The sequence below is a fragment of the Pongo abelii genome, chromosome 16 (assembly GCF_028885655.2).
Source record: "Pongo abelii isolate AG06213 chromosome 16, NHGRI_mPonAbe1-v2.0_pri, whole genome shotgun sequence".
NCBI lineage: Eukaryota > Metazoa > Chordata > Mammalia > Primates > Hominidae > Pongo > Pongo abelii.
In genome coordinates, this window is record NC_072001.2 from 75,247,926 (window position 1) to 75,266,974 (window position 19,049).

Here is a 19,049-nt window from a genome sequence, read left to right on the forward strand (position 1 = left end):
TCTCCTGCCTCAGCCTCCCAAGTAGCTGGGACTACAGGCGCCCGCCACCACATCCAGCTAATTTTTTGTATTTTTTAGTAGGGACAGGGTTTCACCGTGTTAGCCAGGATGGTCTCAATCTCCTGACCTCGTGATCCGCCCACCTCAGCCTCCCAAAGTGCTGGGATTACAGGCGTGAGCCACCGCAACCGGCCTCAGATCAGCTTTAAGGTACAATGGCAGACATCAGCCAACATATTACCAGTATTTAATTCATTCTCCATATTTTATAATTGAGGAAACAAAGGCTGAGATGTCAACAATAATAAAAAAAAAAAGACATTTAATAGATTATTACCACTCGAAGAGGGGAAATTAACACTTATTAAATATTCTTCTACATGTCAGTCATCATGAGAGTTACTAAAACCTCAAAACACAAGGAGATACTTATATATACATTTACAGAAGAGAAAATAGATTCACAGGTTAAATAACTTTCCAAAGCTTAAAAAAAAAAAAATCTTATAAATAACAGGGCTGGCCAATCCAAAATCTATGTACTTCCAAATCCTCTGCTCTCTCCCATGCAACACTGCTGTTTGTGCTTATTTAATAGGATAACCCTTAAATGGAACTAAATCACCATACAAGGGCAACAACAGGTACCTTGTAAAAAGCAATTTTCTAACTATAGGTCTCCTTGGGACCATGTATACAATCCCACGAAATTCGTAAGTAATGTAGTACAACAGAAGAGTCCTCAAACAATCCTCTCTACCTATGATGCTAGTCACATAAGTTCTAATAACTCACAGGGAAACAAAGTTTAGTTTTCCCCAAATATATTATGAGGAAGAGCTAACAGGAAAGAATAAAGATCCTCAGACTGCTTGCTTTTATTAATTAACATAAGAAAATCAGAAATTAAATTTCAAACTATAATAGATTTTAAAACACAATAAACGGATAATGGTGATGAAAGTATTATTAAAGGAAGAGGAGATTATGGCTACAAAGTTCTTCTAAAGGGAAAGATGGGTAATTATGACTTCAATGGTGGCAACAACATTCACTATGCACTTACTAAGGATTATGTACTCTATCAAGTTCTTTACATGCACAACTTTAAGACTCACAAAACTTAAAGACCATTATTAACCCCTAAAATAAATGAAACTGGAAAATAAGCCAGCCAATATTTATGTTAGGTCATTCTGCTTCAGAGCCCAAATCCTTTTTTTTTTTTTTTTTTAAATAGTCTTGCTGTGTCACCAAGGCTGGAGTGTAATGGTGTGATCTTGTCTCGCTGTAGCCTCAACCTCCTGGGCTCAAGCAATCTGCCTGCCTCAGCCTCCTGAGTAGCTGGAACTACAGGCGTGTATCACTATACCTGGCTTAAATTTTTGTAGAGATAGGGTATCGCCTTGTTGCTCAAGCTAGTCTCAAACTCCCAGTCTCAAGCAATTCTCCCACCTCAGCTTCCAGAAGTGTTGAATTACAGGCGTGAGCCACTACTCTCGGCCCCCAAATTCTTAAGTATTACTTAGACTATCTCTGAAAAGTAGCAGATCAGTTCGCAACTTCACTGTAAGCTCAGAACAGATGATCAAGTCTTCTATTTGCAGTATGTGTTTGCAGTCCCCTACCAGCTTTCCAAGGAGGCATGGTCACTTGGTGTAGTACGTGAAAAAGGAAAAGGCGGAGCTTCTTAAGAATGGCAAAACAACTTAAATTTTTTGTTAAAATGTATCAGAATCTATAAATTTATATGTCAAGTGTTTTTTTCCCCAAAATGTTAAATCTAAACTCCAAAATTACTTGGTTATGTAATAGTAATACAATCAAAATTTCTCTAAAAAAAAAATTATTATTCATGTATACTGATCATTCTCACCTGTGAAATAAGCTAGTTATGCAATCAGTAAAGTTTATAAACATGCAGTGAGAATCAAAGTTGTGGTTCTTTAAAGCAAGGACTAAGAAATGTTTTCAGAAAGAATATTTAATAAATTAATTCATTAGTTAATTAATAGATATAGGAAGATTAGTGTGTGTTTTCAGCCTTTTTACAAGTAACTTAATTGAAAACTTAAGAAAAAAAGTTTTGTGTTCTTTTTATGGTTACAAACTTGTCATAAAATATAACACATAAAGCTAAATTTAGCGGGGCATGGTGGCTCATGCCTATAATCCCAGCACTTTGACAGGCCAAGGCAAGAGAATCACTTGAGGTCAGAGGTTCAAGACCAGCCTGGACAAAATAGTGAGACTCTGTCACTAATTTAAAAATATACTTCTTAAAATATAGTAATACAATTTTTAAAAAATTAAAGCAAAATGTACCTATTCACTTTATATTACATCATATATCCCCTTAAATCACTCAATTTAAAACATAAAATAGGCTGGGCATAGTGGCTCATATCTGTAATCCCAGCACTTTGGGAGGCCAAGGTGGGCAGATCACTTGAGGCCACGAGTTCAAGACGAGCCTGGCCAATATGGCAAAACCCCATCTCTACTAAAAATAGAAAAATCAACCAGGCATGGTGGCACACACCTGTAATCCCAGCTACTTGGGAGGCCGAGGCATGAGACTCGCTAGAACCCAGGAGATGGAGGTTGCAGGGAGCCAAGATCATGTCCTGTACTCCAGTAAAAGAGCCAGACTCTATCTCGAAAAATAAAAATAAAAAAAAAAACCTTATTTACAGGAATTTCAATACTTATTTTTGGATAATTTTATTAAGGCTACAGACTCTGGCTACTGGGAAAAAAAAATCAAAGAAAAATATACATGCATTCATTATGTGTAAAGACTGTTCACATATAAAACATAAAGGATGCAATTTTTTGAAATAAACAATAATTACTACTCGTAGTATGTAGGTAATGAAACTACTAAAAAATAATTTTAAAAAATAAAAGGGGAAAAAAACTACAGTTCATACAAATCCACAGCAATGCTGAAGAATCAGGAACATAATCAATTTAATGTTTGTCAAAATAAATATTGAATGTGGACTAAGTCTTAATGACCAGAAAATATCCAAAAAGAAGTAAATTAACTGGCTTTAAATCAACAAACTATACAGATATAAATCAATCATTCAAAAGAAATGAAACATTGATTTATCTTCCTTCCTAGGATTCTTTGTATTTCAGCTGATTTGCATTCTAAATCTTCAGATGGATGCAAATGCGCAATGTGAGTACCCTTTGACAGAAACACAGAATATTTAGGTACTTGTACTGACCGGCTCAGAGTCATAGCAATAATCATCCCAGCTCTGTCTGAGGGGTTTCTTTGTTATCTGAAAGTAAGGCAGATTAGTTAGGTAGAAGTAATGGTTATTATACTTTTCTAATGATCTCTTAGATGTGGTGTGCAAGTAGTACTGCTGCTCTCCACTGAAAAGTTATTTTGCATAGCAGCATAAAACAAGAAATAATGAAGTCAGTATTCACATTCTGGGAGACTGTATACTATACTACCGAACTCATATATACCATGAGCTCCAGTGACTGTTATTTATATAAACTGAGTCCCACATCCTAGGAATACTGACATTATGACAGGAATATATTATGGTCATTAATTACAAAAAGATCTGAAAGAATAGCAAAATTCCAGACTTCTCTAATACTAACAACTATCAGCTCATTTATGAGAGAATATTACTTTATAAAAAAGAAAATCTTTAATCACCCAAATACGATGCAAATAGTTTAAACTGGGGAGGAAAAAACTCAGAAGCTGAATTAGCAAATATTTTTGAAAAGCTATTTAATTCTATGCATAAAAATTAATAATATATCAGAAATGGATACTTTAAATAACTTGGAATTCTCCATATATTAATACAAAGTCATTAGTTTATATTAATATATGTAGTTTCAAAATTAAGAAATAACAGTTAATACAACACACTGTATTAACTTGGAGAAAGCCAAAGGTATAACTTTCTTTTTTTCTTTTTTTTGAGATGGAGTCTCACTCTGTCGCCCAGGCTGGAGGGCGGTGGCACAATCTTGGCTCACTGCAACCTCTGCCTCCCGGGTTGAAGCAATTCTTGTGCCTCAGCCTCCCAAGTAGCTGAGATTACAGGCGTGCCTCACCACACCCAGCTAATTTTTTGTGTTTTTAGCAGAGACAAGGTTTCACGATGTTGGCCAGGCTGGTCTCGAACTCCTGACCTCAGGTGATTCAACTGCCTCAGCTTACCAAAGTACTGGGATTACAGGTGTGAGCCACTGCACTCAGCCAAAGATGTAACTTTCATAACCCTAAATATATACTGCTATCTGAACCATCATCAAAGTGTCAATTTGTTTACAAAACCTTCGTAAGGATTTTTTTAACTGTCATAAAGGAATTTATTTCCGTAGACATTACATCTTGCCTCCAACAATGGAAAAATAAGGGGAGACAATCTATTATTTAAATGATCTATTGTTTGTTTTACTAATTCCATTAGTGCTGGTTGTAAAATTTTTGTTATTATGAGAAATAATAAAATTAGTAAAGTCAATGTAATGAAAAGTAAGAATTACTCCTCAATGTGGAAGTTTAGGGATGAATTTTGAGTTTTGAGGAAAGATCCAAATTCTCTAAGTCATTTGCCTTTGATGACCTTCATACTGAATATTTAAGAAGATTGTTCATTAAATTATAAAAACAGTCATACTCTAAGTCAGTGTCATAGTATGCAAAGACGTATGTGTATGAGACTTCAAAACATGCAAATTAGGTTTCAAGTAATCCCTTGCAAAGGACAAGAATTAATCATTAGTAACATTTAATATTCTGGGGGTTGTAAAAAGTAAATCACTTTAGTAAAAGTAAAGCATTTTTCTAATAGAGTAGAAGTATCAATAAACAGCTTATTATTATTTTCCCAAAGAATCTCACAGAAAACGAAAAGCACATATATTATCTGAGCTTTTAACATTTATATGAGGATGGTAATCATCCTCAAATTTGAGAACTGCATCACCTAAATTTGTACAGTACACATATGAAAATGCTAGCTAATATCCATTCCTAGGTTTGAGAAAGAAAGTACTAGAAAAAAGGCATTTTTCAAGCATTAAATTTAATACGGCCCTACACTTCAAAATGCTTTTTATGAACTCTCACCTGATTGAGATAATGATATTCCTCTGGTTGCTTAAGATGGAATGCTGATCTCTCATCTTCACTTGCTCCTGCCAGGAGGTAATAGAATACATGATAGTTCCTGTGGGAAACAAAGAAGTACAGTTTTATAATGTGTGACTTATGGTTATCATTTAACAGGGGGAGGGGGGAAGCAAACAGTAATTAGTAAAATGTATCAGCTTTGCTTCATTTTTTAATATAAATGTGATAAATTCAGCATTTAAGTACTCCTAAAAATTGAATGATGTTTTGGATGTGGAATACAAAAGAGAGGGATGAAGGCAGCAAAGTTAACAAAGTTAGGACCTCTGAAAATTCTCTTCTCCATAAAACCAATGAGAAATCTGGCAAATCTGTCATAATTAACCTTTTCAGAACTGTGGAAACTAATCGAAAGCTTGCAACAACCCAGAGAGTGTTTACTCAATAAAAAGAGCTAAATCTCAATAAAAATGGCTTTGTAGTGTTTTAAACTTGCCCTATTCTATCCCCTTGAAAACCAACAGCCTGCAAACTTGGAGATCAGAAGCCTGGCAGCCACCAGAAAGGTCAGAACAGGGTTTGAGCTTGTTCAAAGCCTCATTCCCTAAGAAATATTATTTGAACTGTCTGGTGGTTCTCTGTGAGCAGCCATATTCAAGGCTGACTCTACAAGATTTGATTTGGACTTCATATCGTGCAAAGATCTTTTCCCCAGAGGGATCCATAGAAACTGAGGCAATCGCTGAACAGCCTACTTCCTAAAGCAGTGGATCAAAGTTGAGGCAAACAATAGGCTAACCAAGAAACTTAAAAGGAAAAGCTGGCTTTGAAAACCTCCAATAAATTTCCTGGGAATCTAGAAGGCCATATGCATGCATAACGCTGTGGACATGCCCAAGGTTGTATGTGCTCTCAGAAAAAAAAACAGATGAAATATAAACTCTCACCTCTGGTTAACTTTGAAACCCTGCACAAGCAGAAAATAAAGGCTAAGGTAGATTTGTGAAATACCTAGCTGAGTGTTGAAGGCATGGAACAATATACATAGAGAGCCCTGTGGCAAAGAGTGAGAGACTTACTTATTGTTTCCAAGCATTTAAATAAATCTCTGTCCAGTTATTACCTGACATCTAAGTTAAATAAGCAGACACTTCAATAGCCACACTCAAAAAAAAAAAATCAACTTTATAAAAATTAGCTCAGAAAAGTCACAAAACAATCAAACAGTAGGAATAAAAACAACAATCAAACCCTGGGAAGGAGAGTACTCCTTTCCAGAGTGGCCACATTGTATTATTTTAAAAATCAAATTTCTCAGCCAGGCGTGGTAGCTCATGCCTGTAATCCCAGCACTTTGGGAGGCCAAGGTGGGCGGATCACGAGGTCAAGAGATCAAGATCATCCTGGCCAACATGGTGAAACCCCGTCTCTACTAAAAATACAAAAATTAGCTGGGCATGGTGACTTGCGCCTGTAGTCCCAGCTACTCTGGGAGGCTGAGGCAGGAGAATCGCTTGAACCCAGGAGGCGGAGGCTGCAGTGAGCCGAGATCACGCCACTGCACTCCAGCCTGGTGACAGGGCGAGACTCTGTCTCAAAAAAAAAAAGAAAGTCCAATTTTGTTTTGAGACAGGATAGCTGTCACCCAGGTTGGAGTGCAGTGGCATGCTCATGATTCAGTGCAGCCTTGACCTCCTAGGCCCAAGTGATTCTCCCACTTCAGCCTCCCTAGTAGCTGGGACCACAGGTGTGCACCACCAAACCTGGCTACTTTTTGTATTTTTTGTAGACACAGAGTTTCCCCGTGTTGCCCAGGCTGGTCTCGAACTCGTGAGGGCTCAGGTGATCTAGCCATCTTAGCCTCCCAAAGTGCTGGAATTACAGGCGTGAGTCACCACACCCAGCCAAAAAAAATCCAGTTTTCAACAACAACAAAAAAATTATAAGGCATGCAAACAAAGAAGACAGTATAGCCGATACAAAGTAGAAAAAGTATTAATTAATAACTGTCCCTGAAAAAACCCAGACATTAGACTTACAAGATTTTAATCAGCTATTTTAAATGTGTTCAATGAACTAAAGAAAGTCACATTTAATGAACTAAAGAAAAGTATGAGAACACTATCTCACCAAATAGAGACTAATATACAGGACTTTTAAGAAATTAATCAAAAAAGAATTCTGGAGTTGAAAAATATAACTGCAATGAAAAAGTATCTAGAGGAGCTCAACGGCAAATATGAGTAGGTAGAAGAAAGAACCAGTGAACTTGAAGAAAAAATCAACAAACATGAAGACAGGTCAATTGACTCTCGTCTAAGGAACAGAAGAAAAAAAAATGGAGAATAATAAACAAGGTCTCAGAGACCTGTGGGACACCATTAAAAAGACTCCTATGGCAGGCATGGTGGCTCACACCTATAATGCCAGCACTTTGGGAGGTGGAGGTGGGTGGATCACCTGAGGTCAGGAGTTCAACGCAGCTCACGCTTATAATCCCAGTACTTTGGGAGGCAGAGGTGGGTGGATCACCTGAGGTCAGGAGTTCGAGGCCAGCCTGGCCAACACGGTGAAACCCCGTCTCTACTAAAATTACAAAAAAAAAAAATAGCTGGGCATGGTGGCAGACACCTGTAATCCCAGCTACTCAGGAGGCTGAGGCAGGAGAATCACTTGAACCGGGGAGGTGAAGATTGCAGTGAGCTGAGATCGCACCATTGCACTCCAGCCTGGGTGACAAGAATGAAACTGTGTCTCAAAAAAAACAAAAAAAAAAAAAAAGAAAAAAAGGCTCCTATACATACTGGGAGTTCTAAAAGGAGAAAAAAGAAAGGGACATAAAGAATACTTGAAAAAACAATTGCCAAAATCTCTCTCCAAATTTGATGGAAAACATTAATCTGCACATCCAAGAAATTCAATGAACTCTAGAGAGTATAAACTCAAAGAAATCCACATTTTGACAAACCAAAATTCTTGAAAGGCAAAGACAAAGAGAGAATTTTGAAAGCACCAAGAGAGAAATTCCTCATCAAGGAATCCTAATATAAGATTAACAGCTGATTTCTCATCAGGAACCATGGCAGACAGATAACGTATTCAAAATGTTGAAAGGAAAAAAAAATTGTCAGTCAAGAAGTATATATCCAGGAAAAATAAAGGAGAAATTAGAACACTGCCAGATAAACAAAGTTGGACTTCACAGCTACAGATGGGCCTTACAAGAAATACTACAGGTAGTTCATTTTTCTGACTGAAATAAAAGGATACCAGACAAGATTCCATTAAACACGAAGAAATAAAGAACAATGGTAAAAGTAACTACATAGGTAAATATAAAAGATAGTATAAATTAATTAACTCATTGATTGATTGATTGATTGACAGGATCTCACTCTGTTGCCCAGGCTGGAGTGCAGTGGCATGATCTCGACTCACTGCAACCTCTATCTCGTTTCAAGTGATCCTCTCACCTCAGCCTCCTAAGTAGCTGGGACTACAGGCGTGCACCACCACACCCAGCTAATTTTTGTAGAGATAAGGTTTTGCCATGTTGTCTAGGCTGGTCTCGAACTCCTGGCCTCAAGTGATCTGCCCACCTTGGCTTCCCCAAAGTGCTGGGATTACAGGCAGGAGCCACTGCACCTGGCCTATTTTTTATGTATAACATTTTTTTCCTATTAAACTTGAAAAATTACATAAAGCAGTAATTATAAATGTGTTGACGGATGTACCACATAAAGAAGTAATTTGCATAACAATTACAGGACAAAGGAGCGAGAAAGGAATAGAGCTACATACAAGCAAAGTTTGTTGTGTACTATCAAAATTAAGTCGTCATTATTCCAAACTACATTGTTATAAGATTTTAACTACAATGCCCAAGGTAACCAATAAGAATATAAAAAATAATAAAAAGAAATGCCAATGAAATTAAAATGGTACACTAGAAAACATTTATTTAATGCAGAAGAAGGCAGGAATAGAAGAACAGAAGAACAAAAAAAAATCGTAACACATATGGAGAACAAACAGCAAAATGGTATTAATAATCCTACCTTATCAATAATTACATTAAGTAGATTAAATGCTCTAATCTAAAGGTAGATAAATGGCAGAATGGATAAAAGGAAAATGTATGGCCCAACTGCATACTGTTTACAAGAGACAAGCTTTAGACTCAAAGACACAAATAGGTTAAAAATAAAAAGATGGGAAAAAAAGATACCATGCAAGCAATATCCAAAAGCAAGCTAGAGAATACCAGATAAAACAATAATTACTAATTATTACTAATACCAGGAAAAATAAAGACCAAACTTGTTCCTAGGGACAAAGAAGGCCATCTTATAATGACAAAAGGGCCAATCCATCAAGAAGACATAACAATTTAAAATATATATATGTGTGTCTAAGAACAGAGCCCAAAAAAACATTGAGCTAAAAGAACTTTTTTTTTGAGATGGAGTTTCACACTGTCACCCAGACTGGAGTGCAGTGGCGAGACCTCAGCTCACTGCAACCTCCACCTTCCAGGTTCAGGCGATTCTCCTGACTCAGCCTCCCAAGTAGCTGGAAATACAGGCGCACGCAACCACACCTGGATAGTTTCTATACTTTTAGTTTCACCATGTTAGCCAGGCTGGTCTAAAACTCCTCATCTCAAATGATCTGCCTGCCTTGGTCTCCCAAAGTGCTGGGGTTACAGGAGTCAGCCAGTGCACCCAGCCACAAAAAGAACTTGACAGAACTAAGAGAAGAAGCACACAATTCAACAATAATACTGAGAGACTGTAATACTCCACTTTCAATAATGAAGAAAGCAACTAGACAGAAGATGAACAAGAAAAAGAGGACTTCAAAATTACTATATACCAATTAGACCTAACACATGTTTATAGAACACTCCAGTCAACATAAGGAGGATATATTTTTTCAAGTCCACATGGAGTATCCTCCAGGGTAGACCATGTGTAGTCTACTACAAAACAAGTCTCAATAATTTAAGGAGATTGAAATCATACAACTACTCCAAACACTTTGCAGTGAAATAAGAAATCACATTTCCATGGCCGGGCATGGTGGCTCACACCTGTAATCCCAACACTTTGGGAGGCCAAGGCAGGTGGATCACAAGGTCAGGAGATCGAGACCATCCTGGATAACATGGTGAAACCCCGCCTCTACTAAAAATACAAAAAATTAGCCGGGCGTGATGGCAGGCGCCTGTAGTCCTAGCTACTTGGGAGGCTGAGGCAGGAGAATGGTGTGAACCCAGGAGGCAGAGCTTGCAGTGAGCCGATATCGCTCCACTGCACTCCAGCCCGTGCCTCAGAGCAAGACTCCGTCTCAAAAAAAAAAAAAAAAAAATCACATTTCCAAAATACAAATACATGGAAATTTGACAACACATTCCTAAATAACCAGTGGGTTAAAGAAGTCACAAGCAAAATTATAAAATACTCCAAGATGCACAAAAACAAAACACTACACCAACACATGGAAAACAGCTGAAGCAGTGCTTAAGGGGCTTTATACCTGTAAACCCATATAAAAAAGATCTCAAATCTATAACCTAACCAATCCACCTTAAGAAACTAGAAAAAAAAGCAAACTAAACCCAAAGCAAGCAGAAGGAAGGAAATAATAAGCATCAGAGCAGAAATCAATGAAATACGAAATAGGAAAAAAAATAGAGAGCATCAATGAAACTAAAGATTGGTTCTTTGAAAAGATCTTCAAAATTAAACTTTTACCTAAACTGATGAGACAGACACAGAAAGAAGCAGAGAGAGAATCAAATTCAGGAATGAATGAAAGCGGAACATTACTACCAATCTTACATAAACAAAAAAGATTGTAACGGATACTATAAAACAAGTTTTGACAACAAATTAGATAACCTAGATGAAATGGACAAATTCCTAGAAAGAGAAAAACTACCAAATCTGACCACAGATGAAACAAAAAGTCTGAACAGATCTACAATAACTAAAATGTTTCAATTAATAATCAAAATTTCACACAAATAAAAGTCAGAACCAGATGGCTTTGCTGGTGAATTCTACCAAACGTTTAAAGAATTAACCCAATCCTTCACAAACTCTTCTAGAGAACTGGTTTGTAAAAACTGGATTTCACCTCTCATTCATTCTCCAAAACCAAGGAAATGAGAGTTATATCCCCTTATTTCATTATCATTAAAATGTGTTAGAAAAAGTTACTAATAGTTTTCTATCTGTAAAACGGGAATAAATAACCAAGAAGCAGAAAAGTTAAGTGAGATGCCCAAGGCATACCCAATATTTGAATGTAAGTCAAACCCTCTCTTAACCAAATCTCACTGTAGCATGAAACAAATCATTAATTTACTTCTTTATCTTATTTCTCCATCTGAAGGATACCACATATATCATCTCTAAAGACCTGTATACCTCAAGTAATACAATGGAATTAAGAGCTTTATTGAAAATTTTTTTTCTCAAGTTAGAAAAAGAACACTAAGGAAATGGGAGCAAAGTCCCAAGGCACATTGCTCACCAAGAGGAATGAGGAACAACTGAGAAACTGCTTACTTGTTCTGACAGTTTGCAATAGTTCTATATACCAAATAAAGATCTCCTCCTAGCAGCCTCTGAAAAACTGCAAAGTTCTGCCCATGACAGAAATAGCAATTATGCATAAAGCTATGCATGACATAAACTGAATTAAGGGTCATAATACACAAAGACCTTAAAAGTCAATCTGCATGATACAAATGTTAATTAACTTCATCTAATTACACAAATAAAAATACGTACCGTTCATTATGCTCTTGATAAACGAGTCTGGACTTCTCCAGTAGATATTTTTCAACATAGGCACTACAAGAAAAATTAAATTGGTTGATATAAATAATAAAGTTTAATGTAAGGTAGAAAAATATTTGGAGACAGTGTAAAAGTATAAAGAATACTATCCAGATCATTTCAAAATATGCACCATTGGCCGGGCGAGGTGGCTCACACCTGTAATCTCAGCACTTTGGGAGGTCGAGAAGAGAGGATCACCTGAGGTCAGGAGTTCAAGACCAGCCTGGCTGATATGGTGAAACCCCATCTCTAATAAAATACAAAAATTAGCCAGGCATGGTGGCAGGCACCTGTAATCCCAGTTACTCGGGAGGCTGAGGCAGAAGAATTGTTTGAGCCTGGGAGGCGGAAGTTGCAGTGAACCAAGATCACACCACTGCACTCCAGCCTGGGTGACAGAATGAGAATCTGTCTCAAAAAAAAAAAAAAAATATATATATATATATATAAAAATACATACTATTATAATTGTGGTATGGGTACTGTTAGTGCTATCCATGTTAAATTCATATGGTCATGAGTCTTTTTTCTTTCAGTAAAGCAAAATAAAATAAGAAGTTTAAACCAGGCCGGGCGCAGTGGCTCACGCCCGTAATCCCAGCACTTTGGGAGGCCGAGGCGGGTGGATCACCTGAGGTCGGGAGTCCGAGACCAGCCTGACCAACATGGAGAAACCCCATCACCACTAAAAATACAAAATTAGCCAGGCATGGTGGCGCACGCCTGTAATTCCAGCTACTCAGAAGGCTAAGGCAGAAGAATCACTTGAACCCGGGAGGCAGAGGTTGCGGTGAGCCAAGATCACGCCACTGCACTCCAGCCTGGGCAACAAGAGCAAAACTCCGTCTCAAAAAAAAAAAAAAAGAAGTTTAAAACATAGTACACAAGATCCCTGAAGACAGACTCTACATTATTTCTAGGCTACTACACCACTACACATTCTTCCAGACATACTTTGGACAGATTACTACATAAGGCTCAAAGAGATACATAGTTTCTTTTTATATATTTATGCTATTGTCACAGCCTAAAATCAATTTATTATATAATTATTTACTCTATAAATAGTTATTTATTGGGCACTATATCAAGCACAAGGAATATGGAAATAAGTGATCTACTACCTGTTCTCAAATGACTTACAAATTAGCAGAGAAAGGAGGTAATCTAGCAGCTATCATACTGAGTTGATAGGGCTTATTGTAGAGCAATGACCAGGATATTATGCATACACAAAGAGAGACACCTGAGATTCAATCCGAGAAGGAAAAAGTATGTAAAGAAGAATTCCCATGGATACTGAGTACACAGCACAGAGTAAACTTTCATTACATATATCTGGTGAAAGAGTGACTGGGTGAATGAATTCAAAATCTGAAGGATTAACCAGAAGGAAAGGAGAACTGCCTTTATGTAAAGTTATAAAGGAAGGAGGGTACACATACCAACTTCAGGGAAAACAATTAGTTACGTATCACTTAACTACAGAGGTACATTCTGAGAAATGCATCATTAGACAATTTTGTTGTTTGTCAACATCATAGAGTGCACTTACACAAACCTGATAGTATAGCCTACTGCACACTTAGGCCTTATGTTATAGCCTGTTGCTCCTAGGTTACATAGCTATACAGCATGTTACTGCACTGAATACTATAGGCAACTGTAACACAATGTAAGTATTTGTGTATTTAAACATAGAAAAAGTACAGTAAAAATAGGGTATTAAAATCTCATATGACTACCATAGTATATGAGGTCCATCATCTACTGAAACATCACTGTGTGGTGTATGACCCAAGTTACGTATGACTAGAGAATGAGATAGGCGGACGGACTACAATCAAGAGCTAATATACTATATGCCAGGAGAATGAACTTTATCCTGAAAGTAATGAGGAATTAAACATCAATTGTATGTCTAATATTTTTTTCTCTTTATCCAGACTGTGCCCTCCAAGTCTTTAAAACTTCTTACCCAAATGGGTGCAATCAGCTAAGATCTCACTGGAAAGGGGTTCTAGAATCTGAAATGTAAAAGCTTTAGATTACTGAATCCAAATTATTAGGACAAACCTCTTAGAGGCCAGAATCTGACTCTTAAGCTGTATTTCTCCCAGTTCCCTCCCACCACATGCTATATACTTCAGTCACTCACACACACAGAATCCCCCAAAGATTCCATTCACTCCTGACTGCACTGCTCACTTTCTTCCTCCCACTTCCAATTCCCTAGTCTATTCCCAGTCTCTGTCCAGTAAATTGCATTCCTTCATTAAAATAAAGCTCAAATGTGGGTTCTTTGAAAATCCATTGCCACTACCACCACCAATAATTAAAATTTATTTCTTTTTCTGAATTACCATTGCCACTTTCAGTCTAAATTACCAAAACAGGCTCTTACCTGTCTAAAATGAGAGAAAGGAAATTAACATGAACTAATATGTTAAATCCTCACAACCACCTTGTGTGGCAAATATTACTGCCCCTATTTTACAAGTATAGAAACTGATGCTGAAAGATATTAAGATCACACAGCTAGTAAAAAGCATAACTTTTAACTCAGGTTTGTTTAAACTACAAAGGCTCTCTTTTTCAACTATAGTAGCCCCCTTCCACTTTATCCATGGGGGATACATTCCAAGATGCCAACCACAAATAATACCAAACCCACATATATATTCCATTCTACATAATACATATCTATATACTACATATACATATATATGGTTTTTTTCCTTGAATTTTGTTTTTTTGGAGAAGGAGTCTTGCTCTGTCTCCCAGACGATCACAGCTCACTGCAAACTCTGCCTCCTGGGTTCAAGTGATTCTTCCACCTCAGCCTCCTGAACAGCTGGGTCCACAGGCACGTGCCACCACACCTGGCTAATTTTTGTATTTTTAGTAGAGATGGGCTTTTATCATGTTGGCCAGGTGAGTCTCCAACTCCTGACCTCAAATGATTTGCATGCCTCAGCCTCCCAAAGTGGTGAAATTATAGGGGTGCCTGGCCTGTGTCTTTTTTTCCTATACATACATACCTATGACAAAGTTTAATTTGTAAATTAGGCACAGAAGACAGGGGGCCCCAACCCCCAGGGCATGGACTCGTAGCAGTCCATTGCCTGTTAGGAACCGGACTACGCAGCAGGAGGTGAGCGGCCAGCAACTGAGCAAAGCTGAGCTCCACCTCCTGTCGGATCAGCGGCAGCATTACATTGTCATAGGAATGTAAACCCTATTGTGAATCGCACATGCGAGGGATCTAGGCTGCACACTCCTTATGAGAATTTAATGATATATGTAACAAGCTTGAATCATTCCAAAACCATTCCTCCATCTCCCAGTCTGTGGAAAAATTGTCTTTGACGAAACCAGTCCCTGGCACCAAAAAGGTTGGGGACCACTGCAGTAAGAGATTAACAATAACTAATAATAAAATAGAACAACTAGGCTGGGCACAGTGGCTCATGCCTGAAGTCCAAGATTAGCCTGGCCAACACAGTGAAACACCATCTCTACCAAAAAATACAAAAATTAGCTGGGTATAGTGGTACACGCCTGTAGTCCCAGCTACTCTAGAGGCTGAGGCAGGGGAATCACTTGAACCCGGGAGGAAGAGGCTGTAGTGAGCCGAGATTGCACCACTGCACTCCAGCCTGGGCGACTGAGTGAGACCCTTCTCAAAAAAATAAACAATAAATAATAAAACAATTATAACAATACACTGTAATAAAATGTATGTGCATGTGGTCTCTGTCGGAAAACATCTTACTGTACTATACTCAACTATCTTTGGGTAACTGAAACTGCATAAACTGAAACCACAGATAAGGGTGGTGGTAGGGGGAGTTTAAAGGGATATATGGGCATTTGCTGTACTTTTCCACTTATTTTTGCTGTGAAGCCACCACTGCTGTAAAAAATAAGGTCTATTTAAAAAAAAAAAAAAACTATGAAGAATATTGCTCACACAACCAGAGGACTCTGAACATAGATTATATAATAAGAAACAATATTGTAACAAAATTAAATTTCTTGAATATAATAATATGGTTATATACAAAAATGTAGATTAGAAAATACCAACTTACTTGAAAACAATTTTTTATTTTTTTATTTTTTTTGAGAGACAGAGTCTCGTTCTGTCACCCAGACTGGAGTAAAGTGGCACAATCTCGGCTCACTGCAACCTCCACCTCCCAGGTTCGAGAGATTCTCCTGTCTCAGTTTCCTAAGTAGCTGGGACTATAGGTTTGTGCCACCGTGCCTGGCTGATTTTTGTATTTTTTAGTGGAGATGGGGTTTCACTACATGTTGGTCAGGCTGGTCTCAAACTCCTGACCTCAGGTGATCCACCCACCTCAGCCTCCCAAAGTGCTAGGATTACAGGCATGAGCCATCGTGCCTGGCCTTGAAAACAATTTTTTAAAAGAATAAATGTGTGCATAATATACAGAAAGCAAATGCAACACATTGACAACAATTAAATCTAGGTTAAGAGTATGTGTGACTGTTACATTAGTGTTAAAATTTTTCTGAGGTTTTAACTTTTCCAAAACTAAAAAAAGTTGACAGGGAAGAATTTTAATGCTGACACCAACGTCTGGGAATGAACAATACATAGTTTATAAAAGGGTAAAGACAAAAATTAAAACATGCTCCAAAGCCTACGCCTGCTAAGTAGCAGTACTTACCCAAGTACAGTGCCTGTTTCCTGGTAATTTACTTGAATAAACTTCCCAAAACGACTTGAATTGTTATTATGAGCTGTCTTTGCATTTCCAAAGGCCTGTCAAAATAAATAATTCTCATTAGTTTCACTAAAAAAAAAATTTTTTTTTTTGGAGGGGGGATTAGGTCAGCTGCTTAGGTCAGCTCAGAGATAAAATGCTAAAGAGACAGTAAAAAGACAATTTGCTTGTATGTTCAGACTCATTCACAGTTCAGGCAAAATTTTTTTTAAAAAAAGCAATTAACAACTGAAAGAAGACCAAGTAGATTTTATTTTCTGCTATTCGGTAAAATAAACCATAATTTTATTTTATGTTATTTATTTATTTATTTATTCATTTATTTTGGAGACAGAGTCTCGCTGTCGCCTAGGCTAGAGTGCAGTGGTGTGATCTCAGCTCACTGCAACCTCTGCCTTCTGGGTTCAAGCAATTCTCCTGCCTCAGCCTCCCGAGTAGCTGGGACTACAGGCCCACGCCGCCAAGCCTGGCTATTTTTTTGTATTTTAGTAAAGATGGGGTTTCAATGTGTTGCCCTGGCTGGTGTGGAACCCCTGAGCTCAGGCAATCTGCCCGCCTCAGCCTCCCAAAGTGCTAGGATTACAGGTGTGAGCCACTGCGCCCAGCCAAAATAAATCATAATTTTAAAAACTTAATGTTCTTTATAGTTTGGATTTCTCTTTCACATTCCAGAGCCCCCCTACAAAAAAGTCTTAATATATTTATACTTTTACTTTTTAAAAAATTTGCTAAACTGAAGTAACAAGGAGTTAGGAAAATAATAATTACATCAAAATAATTACAAGTTTAGAATAGAATAAATGAAATGAAATTCCAGTACATAATGTACTATACTTTATTATGCCTATCTAAAACAAAGCTAGAGTACTCATTACAAAAGAATAAGAACTATAAACTTCCTAAATCGTCACCCAAAGTATGTACCTTGCAATGGAATACTGCCCAGGAAAAAAAGTAAACTAATGATATCAACAAACACTATGCTAAGCACAAGAAACCAGGCACAAAGTACATATCATATAATCTATTTATATGAAATTCTAGAAAAGGCAAAACAAGAGTAACAGGAAGCAGATCAGTGGTTATCTGGGAATCCGGGTGGAACTGAGAAATATCTACAAAGGGGCACAATGGGTGATAAAGATAATCTGTAGCTCAATTCTGTGATGGTGGTCACATGGATATATACATTTATCAAAATTCACTGAGCTGTACACTTTAAATGTGTACATCTTATTGTAAGTTATAGCTCAATATAGCTCAATGAAATTTAAGATTTAAATGTTTTTAAAAAATGAAGCTACTGCCCTAGCCTGAGCATTCACATTATACTTGAAGAAACAAAACTAGAAAAGACATAGAGATGATTCATTGCGGAGCTTTTTTCTTCTCCTATAATAATCTCATGGGAATGGCATGCCCTCTAACTCCAAAATCCTAAAGTAGCCATTTACTGAACACCTCCCTAAATGCAAAGCTGTTTGTGCTAAACTGTAACTGTGCAGAGCATATATACACAGACGCACACACACATACAAGACATGGCAAGGACGTCAACCAAGCTGATGCCCCAGCAACTACATCTGTACTCAAGTAGTCGTACTCAACTACAACTGTATCATGGTCCTGAGACCAGAAACATCAGCATCTCCTGAAAATTTGTTAGAAATTCAAATTCTTGGGTCCCTCACAAAACTATTGAATGAGAAACTCTGAGGATAAGGTCCAGCAATCTGTGCTTATAAACCCCCTTCGAGTGGTTCAGATGTAAGCCAAAGTTTGGCAACCACCGCTCTACTTATTATGCATGCATTTAAATTTCTGTGAAATTACATTTTACTATGTCTTAAGAAATTATTCTATAATGATAGCAGCAAATGCAAAGATTCATAAAAATCTCCAGAAATGTCCCTCATGAATGTTTAGATTATACTGTACCTTAGTAAGTCATGGAAAAGAGCCCAGGCTCTCAACCATCACCGAACCATCTGCAAACTATATACACAAAAAAGCCTGACATTGCTGAGTCCTGAACGCCTAGAATAATTTGTCCATTCTGCTTTTTCCCTTTCCACCATAGAAAGTTTTTTACAAGGAATTTAGAAAAACCACACAGCACAGATTAATAAAATATAGAAACAGAAACATAAATTTCATCAAAGAAATATTCATTTAAATGTCAAATGCATTACATTTCGATAAAACTTACAAAATAAACCGTGGGCTTGGAGATACGAAATATGGATGTGTGATGTACTACTTCTATTTTCATGTATGCCACTTTTGATTCTGCCCAAGGCTACAATGTCAACAGCAAAT

General features: G+C 37.3%; 1 protein-coding gene across 16 annotated transcripts in view; it reads right to left on the bottom strand.

Annotated features, from left to right (window-relative positions):
* Positions 1 to 19,049, bottom strand: part of MYO9A (myosin IXA) — a 311,747-nt gene that overhangs the window by 203,841 nt on the left and 88,857 nt on the right. For 11 of the 16 annotated variants that reach the window (XM_024232451.3, XM_024232449.3, XM_024232458.3 and 8 more), the window contains 4 exons: positions 16,674 to 16,768; positions 11,926 to 11,988; positions 5,123 to 5,222; positions 3,240 to 3,296 (listed from right to left, as the gene is read on the bottom strand). In XM_024232451.3, the coding sequence (XP_024088219.3) occupies positions 3,240 to 3,296; positions 5,123 to 5,222; positions 11,926 to 11,988; positions 16,674 to 16,768 (315 nt within the window). The remainder of the gene's footprint in view (positions 1 to 3,239; positions 3,297 to 5,122; positions 5,223 to 11,925; positions 11,989 to 16,673; positions 16,769 to 19,049) is intronic. The other 5 variants (XM_054532836.2, XM_063716709.1, XM_063716708.1 and 2 more) reach the window with 1 other exon arrangement.